Consider the following 12,502-nt stretch of genomic DNA (forward strand, 5'->3'; position numbering starts at 1 on the left):
ATGTGGGGCGGTTAGGGGCAGGGGGTGAATGCAGATATTGAGCTCCAGGGCAGGACTGGTCTGGCACTGCCCCCACCGACCAAACAGTGGCTTCGCAGATTGTCAAGGGCAAGGAGCAAACCGCGAGCGTCACAATGGGCCAGCGATGCGATGAACTAATCGTAGCGCCTGCCGCCACACATACCAAGAGCAGACCACGCTCCTGGAAGACCAGCGCCAAATTCATGGCCTTGTTGACCGGACCGTCACAATGGATGAATAATGCACTGACAATCGTGGACCTTCTCCGACTAGCCTCCAGCATATATCCTCTCAGGTAGCACTCGACAGCAGTGGAGATCAATGTATGAGATACTCTAGAAGGAGACACTATATTTAGCTATTTTCATTAATTATTCAGCTTGTAGTCTAGTATAGTAGTGTACAGTGAAGCAACATTTAATTGAATGTATTACTGCACTTTTGCAACACTTAAAATTAGGGATGCACCGAATTTAAAATTCTTGGCCGAAGCTGAAACTGAATATAATGAAACACTTGGCTGAAGGCCGAATACCGAACATGGTTTTTCGATTTTTTTTCCAATTATTTCACCATTGCATAAATTAAAGTCTAAATGTGCTTTTTACTATTTTGTCTTGCTTTTCAAATAACATTCCAGCAGATATTATACCAACAAAGCACAATATAACTTAAAATAAATAAATTAGTAAAGTAAACATTTTTTATTTGGCCATCTTTGAGCCCCTCTTCTTGAATAGCCTAAATTAGGCCTATAACTGACAGCTGAAAGAATGTAACATACTATGTATGCCTACAACAAAAAAGTGCATTAAAAAGTGCATTGAAAAGGGTGTGAAAAGTGGATGAACCCACAACAAATGAATAATCATCCTAGACATAAGCCTACTTCTCAGGACAAGTACCTAGGATCGGAATTGGGATAAAATTAACTTTTTCGGCCACTAGACACTGTGTCTTGTAGAAGGAAAAAACTTACCAGCCACTTGGAGTTTTTACCAGCCAAAGGCAAACATCACCAAAAATGCATGAAGATGCATAAATGTGTGGTGAACATGTTAAAACGTGGCAATTATTCAGGTAATTAATCAAATCACTATAACAAAAGCTAACTGCACACCTGTATAGACTAGTCAGGTGTGTATGAGGGAAAAGGATCTGGATAGAAAAAACATGCTCCCACACAGTTTCTACTTTGGTCTTTGACCAAAACACTTCATTCTATTATAATTATAACACTTGCTAGTAGAGGCGGGAGCATCGTTTTCAAATTAATCAATCACATGAAATAACATGGCAGCTAATGGGGATCTGTATAAACACATGAGAAGGGGTGTTATATGTTGACACATTATTGCTCTTCAAACTCCTCTTCCTCTTCAGTGCTGCTCCCTTCTCTGGGTTTCTGCACGTCATTAAAAGGATTTCATTGGATTGGCTAGATATTCATAGAGTCACGGTCTGTGGTTATATAAACATATAAATCTCTAGGAATGATGACAGACAGTGACGTCCTTTCCATTGCTCAGTACCATGCACGCCAGCAAAGACACAATGCAAACAAACCGCACGCTTCTCTTCAGCAGAATCTCCGCTACGCAGCAAAACATGCATTTCTCTATCGCAAATCATTTCAAAACAAATTAATACGTTGTAATTGATGCAATTGATGAATACTTATCTAACACAACAACTTTGTTAAATAAATATCTATGTAAAAATACATTATTAGAAGACGTACGGAAATGGCATAATAACGGCAGACCTGTCAACTCTCACGCACCTCGTGTGAGACTCTTGTATTATTGTTTCCTGACATTATCACGACTTTTTATTGTCACAATTTCAAATTAACTATAAAGGTTGTGACTTTGTTTTAGAAAGGAATATTTTGCAATTACAGCTGTAATTGACCAAACAATGTTTTTCTTTTTCATTTTTTATACATTTTCATTCAATTCCCAGTTTAGCAATATGAGCTGCAATGAAAATGCCTTACATTAGCATCCTTGTGGCAATGTTTTCCGGTCACAACAGCGAAATACAAGACGTATAAGACCTATCTATCTAGCTAATTTATACAATCTACTTGACTAAACGATTGACTTTTCCTCTCCCCAACCACACACTGTGTTCGGAAACAGAACTGTGCGTTCGAGTTCCAGCGAATACAGAATAAATAGCACTAGCTGGCTGCTATTTGATCGCGTCATCAAAAACGTAATTGTTCTGTAAAATTTATTCGGTCTTTTCACTTATTCATCCGAACAGCGAAAGTGCTTTTTTTGCTATTGTTGGCAGAATAATTTCGGTTGCCGAACATTCGGTGCATCCCTACTTAAAATGCTTATTGTGTAGCGTTTAAGTTGCTCTGACAAGAACTAACAGACTAATCCATTATACTTTAAACTGCAACCCCTTTGGACAATTTATACTGGCAATGAAAAAGTAAAAAAACACTGAATTTATTAAAAAAAATGGCCATGGTCAATAATCCCATTTTTCCTGCATAAACGCTCTAAATAAGATGCACATTCCTGAAACTCGATCACAACGAGGAACAATAAGCGATGTTCTGTCCCATGTAATTGAGAATTAAATATGGGGTTAGTTTAAGCAGAACACATATGAGAACAATGCATTTCCAGGAATATCAGCACTATTCAGGTCATGCAACAAAAGACCTAAACAAAAATGCTAAATTGTGTAACCTCCCTTTAGCTTGTCTCAAGCTCCATATTATTGTACAGTGATTATCTTGTCAGCCTGTAGGATCAAGAACATATTCTGTTCACACGACACCTACATGAGCCTCTTTGCCTCACAGCTGGTCAGTTATAGGGATTAAAAGGGACTGCATAGTTGCAAACTATGTATTTTTTTCATTCATATGTATATACATAAGTAATGTAACACCATTATATTCAATTCAGCACAAAAACATATAATATGAAAACAAAAGGCTACAATATCAGTGATAAAATTATACATCACTGAATTAAAACAAAAAAGACAATAAGAGGCAGAAAAACAAACCCCAGAATCTGAGCATCAACAGTTTTAATTACACTGATAGTTACAAAGACTTCTTAAAATGTATAATAAAATACATGTTTTAGATTACAAGTTTTCATCCCTCTGAAAATGCATCCAAAAAGCAAAAAGAGAGGATTTGAGAGCCCCAGAAAACAGAACACTCTCACTGTGGAATCGAACACAGATAGGAATTTGTTTAAATGCTTAACAAGGTGTCCCCAGGACAAGCCAGCACTGATTTATTTTTCCTCCAGCATTTCAGTTCATGTTTGTGAGAGGTATGCAGTCGGTTCCTCACCCTCTACTACACCAGTATAACTTATCTGGCCATTTATAATTGTGTAAATACCGGGTTATATAAACTGATCTGGAGTAACAATGATCTGGATGTTATAGAAACCCCACACTCCTCTACAGATCCAAAAGACAGGACTGTGCGTTCGGGATCACCTCTAAGTCAGGGCAAAACAACACGGCTGCTCCGTCTGCCTTCTCCAGAAGACCCCACTGTCAGCATACAGTTACTGCTTCTTGGCTTTCTTCTTCTTCTCGGCCTTGGTGGTGTCATCGTGGACCTTCCTCTTGGCTGCTAGTTTGTTTGCCTGCAGGGAAGGACAAAACACATTGGGGAAGGTTTTGGTTATTAAGTCGCCAGCCACAGGCTTCCTAGGTCTCTTCACACAAGACCCATTCATTAGCATTTCTCCAACAACACAGCCAGGCTTTTACAGCATCCATCCCGAACCAGGAAGTGCTATACTGACCTCTCGGACTTTCCTCTTCTTGCCGAACATGATCTTGTCGTAGAGGTACTTCTCTTTCTTCTTCATCATCATGATGGCCAGGCGCTTCTCCTCGGCCTTCTCGTTCTGCTCCGTGTGCATCTTGTTCTCCATCTTCACCTTGCCTGGGGTCACCTTCACCGCGAGGGCCTGGACAGGAGAGGGGGAATACGACGAATATGGACGAGAACGTGGTCACATTTTATTTATTTTATGTATATATACGAAGTTTAAATCAGAATATTTCATAACTTGGAGAAAAACACAACTCCTGCTCTTTTCTAGACACACTGTAGATTGCTGGACTCGTCTCTACCTTGCCCTGAGATCTCTGCTTCTCCATCTGTTTCAGGTTCTTCTCTTCGGATATCTCCTCGTCATCCAGCTCTTCATCCTCCGAGCCCTCCTCCTCTTCCTCAGAGTCTTCCTCCTCCTCCTCCTCCTCCTCTTCCTCACTCTCTGCCCTCTCTGGAAACAAAGCCAGGCATCTCATTACAACAAATAGCTCACACTTGCCCTTCTACTAATCCACACCCACAGGCAACTGGTTAGTAAATAAATACAGATGTGCTGAAATGCAGTCCTTACCTGTCCTCTCTCCCCGCTGGAGGGCTAGCATATTCAGCTTCTCAGGAGGCACATAGTCGCCATCTTTCTCTTGCACGAAGGGTGAGAGGTGGGGGGGCAGGGTGACGCCAGCGAAAAAGTCCTCCACGGGCAGACGCAGCCTGGCATTGACACAGTCGAACACCCACTGGGGCTGCACATAGTACCTGCCACAACAATCAAGACCAGTCAGCAACAACGCCATTTTTCAGATTGTCCTACAATTATTTTTAGTCTTCCTACCAATACTTTATTAAAACTCTATATACCAAGCAATGTGATGTGTTTTTAATCAGGTTACATTTTAATTTAAATTTAATATAAAACACGTCCCCCTGAAAATGAACAATTTCCTTTTTATGTTTTTATTCCCAAATCTCTCTTCTGCAGTCCCTTGGGGGTTCAGAGCAGGAACAATGACAAAGCGTGACTATCCAGCTCCCTCCCCCAGGACGCTGCAGGAGAAAGGGCTGCATTGAGCCCGGCAGCGCGGGTCTGAAAGGACTCTTTGTGGGCCGCTGCGATCCCAGTGCGGAGAGGGCTGCGCACGGGGGGAAAAAACAAAGCTTCCGGGCAGGAGGACGACTCTGTACAAGGCTATTGAGAGGAGAGAGCCTGGGAGAGCTCAGCCACGCCCCCTAGGATTGCCAGAGATGGCCACAGCCAGTCAATGCGAGCTCAGCCAGAGATACCAAACAATCAGGCTGTGTTCAGGACAGTATCTGACTAACTAGAACAATACATTCTTTCATTCTTACTTTGCGGGGGGTGGGGGTGTTGAATTGCATCACTACACTTTGAAACCTCCAATACAGTATTTGTTGTGAAGTGCAGGGGTGAGCTTTATTGCTTAACGTGATTCCAATTACCGTCAACACTTCTAACCATGTTCTCATTCACTGCCGCGTAACATCTAAACTAGCTACATATTATAGCTGCACTAAACCTGGTTTGAACTCACCTGTTGATGTACTGCTTGTCCAGGATAGGTCTGTCCACTATTTGGTGTGTAATGGTCTCATCTGTCACGTCAAACGTACCACCAATGCAGAGGGACTTATCCCAGGATACCTGTCCTCCAAAACACCTGTACAGGTAACCAGTCAAAAAACAGGGTGAATATACACAAACACAGGGCTGGTGTACGGTTTCTGTTTATTAAGCGACAACTATGATTAAAGCTTCATTTCTAAGTCTGAGTTAGTGTCAACAGTGCCAGTCAACTTGGATCTGCAGAGAATCAAACTGCAATGCACATTAAAGCTTTCATCATCATTATTATTATTTTATCAAGGTGGATGGGGCTGCTGAGCTTGTGAAGTGAGATGTCATGCTCAAACAGCAATTTCAGGAGCATCTGAGAGCACCCATTCCACAGAGACCTACAATCAACAAACTCACACTCAAAATACTCTGACTCTGGGGGATTAGTGCACTCTACACAACCCTTGGGAGCACCGTCACCCATACAGGCTCACGCACAAGATGGTCCTTGAAACACTGGCCCAAACAGAGCTGGCGGCCACAGCACTGACCTGATGACAAAGGCCAATGGCTCCCGAGGCACCTCCCTGTTCAGGAAGACCTTAAGACCTTCAAAAAGCCTCTTTTGAGCCTCCAACTCCTTTTGCTCCTTCTGTCTCGCCTCCAGCTGCTCCACGTCCTCCTAGAGAGAGAGAGAGAGAGAGAGAGAGAGGTGTTAATCTGCAGGGAGATGGCACTCCCTCATCACTGTCAACACCTAGGCCAGGAACCAAGGAGACACCATCTCTGCTTTATGACACATTTAAAAATATCTGCTATCAAATCTCTGCACACCTACAATTAATCACCCAGAGAAATGTTTAAACACCTTTTGTCCAATGTCACTTTTGTATCCACCTTATAAAGACAAAGTACGAATATATATTGAAGTTATACTTTATCCCAACACTATTTTTATTAATCTTTTCAAAATAATAAAAAGCCAAAGCCAAGCCTAACTTCTAACAAATATGCACAATTGATTTTGGTAAGGAGAACTGGAATGACTAAGAAACACAGATTCAAAAATATTCAGACTTTGTGACCTAGAATGGTTTATTCTTGGAATAGTTGAGTAATATTTCATGTTTTCCAGATCATCTTTTCAAGGGAATTGTTTTATGTATCTTTACATGTTGCTATAGTGCATATCGAAGAGAATTATGGCATTTCTCCAGTTCGACACTTAATAAGCCATATAGTCATGTAAGCAACACTTTAAAATGTAAAGCTCAACAAATAACGGCAGTCAGAGTTTCAGGACGTGTCGCGTCTTAACTACAAAAGCACCAGATTTATCTTCATTCATTTCTGTAGGAAACCCAAGGAACAAACCATGAAAAATGACCTAGGTAGGTACAGAAGGTATTTGTTCATATGTTAACAATTTCCTTACATAACACTCAATTTTGGCATACTAATAATTGAAAGAAACTGGCGAATTTGAAAATATGAATCTGAAAACAAGCAATCGTGTTCAAATTACAATATCTTATAGTATACTGTAAACCCGTTTTTGGAGACCCCAACCAACACCTATCAAAGCTCTCTGTAGTGCTGGAGTGACACATTGCTTTTATTTTTAGAGGAAAAAAAAGCTTTAATAGAAGTCTAAAGACGATAGTGCATATAATATGTATTTTAACTTTGAATGGGGGGTTGAAAATATTATTGTTATGTGAAATAAGTGTTATTGTTTCTAGGACAGGCACTTCTGACAGAACCTGGAATACAAATATTTAGTATTTGAATCCAATATACTCCAGCTTTTTGAGCTTTGCTATGACTGCAAACAACCTCAGGCCTCGGGAAGGTTGAAACTCAATGCACGCACACTGAAGTGAAACAGTGCTGTAGGAACTGGTAAGTTATAACTCATGTTCTATATATATAGCTGTCATTTTTGTTACTTTTCAAATTAAATAGCAGAGTAAAGGTTATTTGCTTTATTAGGCAGTGTAGAAGTATAGAGAAGTCAGGTTGATGACTGGAGTCACTCATTCCAAGACCCGTCACATTTACCAGAACATTAATCTGGTATGTATGACAGAATCAAACTGGAGAAATGCCATATATCTTACTTATTCATTATTAGCAACACATTAAGACGCTCAAAACCATAATGTTATGAACCACAATAGTTCCCCCTTAACACTATAACATTTTGAAAGTTCTGATGTTATTGAACTTGATCAGTAGAAATTTGGGATATCAGGACCCATCAACCCCTTACCCCTTCAGCAGGAAACTGGTCCAGCTCCACCTCTTCGTCTTCCCCGCTGGAGACCACCCTGGCCAGGCTGGCACTGAGCGCAGACAGTTTCTGGAAGACAACAGGACCGGTCACAGCGGGAGACACAAAGACAACCCGTCAAACCCTGCTGCTGTTCTACAGGAGCAACACTAAGATGGGAACTCACTGTGGAAGGTGTCTGAAGTAGGGCTGGGCGATATGGCCAAAATACAGTATCGTGGTATTTTTCACGTTTGATGGTATGATGGTATTTTTTAAAGGCCATTTTATACTGTTCATAAAGCAAAAAAAAAAAAATAGAACACACCTGACATTGAATTACATTTCCCTGTTCTGTGTCAGTTGTCTTGAAACAAAATCATGTCCACACTATCAACAACACACCTTTATTCGGGACAGATTCACTGGGGTCACTTTGCTGTGAAGTTTCAGCCACACTACTCTCCTCCATCTCATCTTCATTGATTGTGCATTGATCACGTATGTTTGTTTGTTTATGTCAACACGCAATACACATGGAATTTATTGTCGATATCTGGCTGAGTCAGCATTCATTCCAAAACACGGGTCAGGCTGAGAAGCGCAGCTCTGCACAGAGATTCAGAGATGCGCGTTCTTGCAGTTTCTACGTGATGCCTCTAAGCCCCGCCCACATAAATCTGCGCAGAATCGCACAGCCCAGCACAGCTGCTGCGGGAGGTGAACTGTGGCTATCAGACAAAAGATTATGCAGAAATCAAGAGGGACGTGTTAAGCTGAATGAAAACTACTACTGCCCCCTTGTTGGCGGAGGTGAATGTCAACTTCCATTACACAATGAAGCTGTGAAGAGCACTGTCAAAACCAGATACAGAATTCTAGATCGACCCTTGTCAATGCTTTATTAAATAATTAATTCAATTATTTTTAAAAACTGAATGTAAATCTATGATGCACAATAATTAAGTTGTTACTTAAATGATTGGCAATTCTATTTTTATAAATAAAAACTAAAATATAAAAATAATATCTTCCAATTACATCGATTTCTGCAGAGTTTGTGAAGAAAGGTGGTTGCATCCTTGTAGCGCAGATTTGCGCAGTTATGCGCAGATCTGCAACATCAAATTCCATTGGTGGAGCTGTGCAGATCTGTGCATACCTTCAAATACCGATATGAAGGTATAGTAAAAGTCCAAACCGGTCCGTAAATGAATACCGGTATATAGTTTTTTATGGTATACCGCCCAGCCCTAGTCTGAAGGAGGGTGAACAAATTCAAGTACGTAAATGTAAAATGGTTGGCATGTTCATCTCCATCTCAAGGGCCCTGGTTATTATTGTGACTATTGATTTCGTAGGAGGAACCCTTCTCCAGGGTGACTTACAGTTTACACTAGAAACTATTTTATACCATTACAAAAGTGCAGAAAATACAGTCGACAATGCTTGTGAAGCAGGACTATTGACACAGCAAACAAACTAGACATTCCACTCTCCTTGAATTGGTTAAACTGCCAACGCCTCAGGAACACCTCCAGGTAAAAGCAGAATATTGAAAAACCCTGCGGCACTCATTACCTCCAGGTAGCTCTCCGAGTCCATGGCATACTCCTCCTCGTGTTCTGCCCTCAGCTCTGCCTCGGCCTTACTGTCCAGCTGGCAAACGGGGACAGTTTAGGTTAGTGTTGGGCTGGGGTTTAAAGGGTCAATAGTCCAGGGTTTCCTAAATACAACACTCAATGACCCATATTTCTACAAGCATTCAAGTCAAGTCACTTCATTGTGAACTGAGATCAGGCGCACACTCTTGACCTGGGGTCTACGGGGAGCTGGGGTTACACCAACTCACCTTGGGGGGGTAGACGAGATTGAGGCTCTGGTACAGGCGGAAGTTGACGAAGCCCAGCAGCGTGGTGTAGAACTCTGTGAAGGTGGCCATCACTCTGTAGTCCACGTCTGTGGGGTGCTGGACGGGCAAACCAGAACAGTCAACATTAATGAGTCAATTTCACGAAATAGGAGGGGGGCTGCCTTAAGCCAACCAAAAAGAGCCATTTTTATTTTTAATAAAGTGCACAAACACTGTCTGATGACCATCGGTCTTCCTGAAAGACATTTCTACTATTCTGCTCTGCTACAAATGGTCGACTATACGATGGATCCTTGAATTTCACTCATTTAATATTCACATAAACGGTGTGAATCAGGATATATTATTGTGTCTGTAATTTGCTAAGTTAGCTAAGTGATGTAATATCAGGTCAAGTAAGTCCAGTGTGGCTGCCATAAAGCATCTACAATTACAAAAAGAAGCTTCTAGTTTTAGCTCAGGTGTCAACACTCACATTATGAGCAAACTGATACGGCACCAGCCAGGTGATGGGCTGTCCCAAGACTTCGGCCTGGTAATAAATCCCCTTGATGGACAGGAACACCTGAGAAGGGAAACAGAGGATAGTTTGGAGTTGAGAACCCATGCCAGGGATGGAAAACTTTCCCCCCGACTGTGGAGAGGGTCTTGTTTTAGTCGCACTTTTTCCATTTATAATTTGATTTCTCATGGAAAGTGCTTATCATATGGCAAGTATAATGTTCCATTTCTTCTTTGGCAGTCATGATATGGTAGGAATGATTTATAGTTATTCTGCCCTCCTAGGGACGTACCTTTCTCAGGGAGCGGGAGGCGATGACGTAGTTCATCCACTCCACCGACAGGCGGCGGCACAGCTGGATGGTCTGTACGTGGCACTTGCCGGTGCGGGCAAACGTGGAGAACAGGAAACACATGGACAGGCCATCATCAATGTCCCGGAGAGCGTCGATGAAGGTGGGGTACCTGCAACACAGCAGGCAGGCAGTCAGGGCTGGGCAGAGCAGCCGCCACAACACACCTCAGAGAGCGGGGACCCCATCTCTGATGTCATAGACAGGACACGGACACCCTAACCAAGGATAATAGTGTGTATATTTTAAAGGTAATTAAGATGTTGTGTTTTTGTCTACTTGATATTTCAATTTATTGGCAAAACCGGATCAGTCTATATTCTTAAGCACTACCGACTTTATTCATAAAAAAAGTCTCTGAATGATTTATGTTAACATTTTTACATTTTAACTAGGAAAAAAAAAAAAAGGAAAATGTAACAGAAGCTCCCCCTGGTGTTCAGGAGGGGTAATTCAGCTCACCTCTCCTTGACAATGTGGTCCAGTTTGTATCTGGGTTTGGCCTCTTTCAGTCTCTGCACTGCGGTCCATTCTGCTTTGCCGTACGCCTTGCGCAGCTTTCTCACAAACACCTGAGAGAAAATTAGGGCAATTCACAAAATGGGCTTCAGGGAACTGTCCCGGTAGAATCTGAGAAGGAACCGACAAGGTGAAAGTTCTAAGAACGCATGAGAGAGACTTTCTCTACCTTGTACTCCCTGAACTTGTTGACAATGGGCTCATGCAGGAGGAAGCGGATGTCTTTGAGCAGGTAGAAGGTACGGGGAGCAGTGGAGCCCTTGTTGACCTTCTTCTTGTGTTTTGGCTCGTGGGGGTATATTCCCTTCAGGATGCAGAGGCGTCTAAAGACACAGAGAGCAGAGGGGAAGTCAGGGAACAGCGGCCTGGGGGACACCAGCACTGAAACAGACGCACAGCTCTCTGGGAAGGAATACAGTAGCACACCCAGGGCAGATACTGTACTCGTCCATTTAGGGGCATGGGCTCCTGCTTAAGAACAGTAAACCAAGGATTCCTACATTTGTTCTGCTTTCATTTATGAGGAGTTCTGCTCGGATATATGCAAGCCAGAGAAACTGATAAGATTTACTACCTAAAATCTGCCAAGCTCAAATGCAGCTTCTTCCTCGCCTTGTTCCTGGTGATGTAATTGGTGGCAGATCCCCTCTCATACTGCCAAGGAGGAAAAAAAAAAGTAGTTATACATAGATTCACAGTCATATACACAATTGCAAGAGGAAACAAGCGTGTATATACATGTATGTCTGCCTTTCTGTCATCAGTAAAGTTACAACCAACAGTTGTGACGTCTAAGAGCCCCAGTCAAGCAAGCGTGACATGCATTGCTGTCTGAAAATTATTTTGAATCAATTGATCAGATGATTAGCGGAGATAAAAAAACGTCAACGTCTAGAGGATGATTTTTAAAACATTATGACAGTTAGCACAAGGAGTCGGTAAAGGTTTATTGTTAAACACACTTGTCAAATCCACCCGACACGAACTCTTGGCTCAGAAATTTGACTTTTAAAATGTTACATACTTTTTCATAAATTAATCATCGTAAAATATTGAAACGTGGTTAAACGTTTTGGTTTTTTTTTTTTTGTTAATTTGATGACTGACACTTGAGAAAATTACATAACACATAGCCTATACAATGCAATACAGAGGGGGAAATAACGACGGATAACTTTAATATATCTATGTCGATTAGAAACCTAAGTGTCAAAATGTAACTCCAAATGGTTAATCCACGCATTTTTAACTGTAATGAATTAGATGAGGCCAATTTCTACACCGAAGTGCACAACACTGCGCTGTCCTACCACGTTTTGAGTTCTACAAACAAGTTAAAAGCCATTACATCGCATCGTATATACTTGATGCACATAACCGATAACGTATTCCCCCTTTAAAGCTCTGAATATTACCTTCTTCTTCTGCAGACCTCCCATTTCTACGATTTATCAGGAAAAAAATGTTTCCTGACCAAATACAACTCCGCAGCACACAAACACCCGACCCTCACACACGTGTCGCCTCTGCTTGCCCGCTCAGGACCCCCGGGTTA

At 41.8% G+C, this 12,502-nt stretch overlaps 1 protein-coding gene across 1 annotated transcript; it reads right to left on the reverse strand.

Moving 5' to 3' along the window:
• Positions 1-3,064: 3,064 nt before the first annotated feature.
• On the reverse strand, positions 3,065-12,502 carry pes (pescadillo). Its single transcript, XM_066688760.1, has 15 exons — positions 12,363-12,502; positions 11,522-11,601; positions 11,117-11,270; positions 10,891-11,000; positions 10,369-10,540; positions 10,050-10,139; positions 9,554-9,670; positions 9,283-9,360; positions 7,702-7,791; positions 5,981-6,111; positions 5,407-5,532; positions 4,428-4,612; positions 4,156-4,307; positions 3,822-3,989; positions 3,065-3,659 (listed from the first exon to the last, which is right to left on the reverse strand). The coding sequence occupies exons 1-15, from the start codon at positions 12,384-12,386 to the stop codon at positions 3,579-3,581; spliced, it is 1,758 nt and encodes a 585-aa protein (XP_066544857.1). The 5' UTR covers positions 12,387-12,502; the 3' UTR covers positions 3,065-3,578.

This window comes from Amia ocellicauda, chromosome 17 (assembly GCF_036373705.1).
Source record: "Amia ocellicauda isolate fAmiCal2 chromosome 17, fAmiCal2.hap1, whole genome shotgun sequence".
Taxonomy (NCBI): Eukaryota; Metazoa; Chordata; class Actinopteri; order Amiiformes; family Amiidae; genus Amia; species Amia ocellicauda.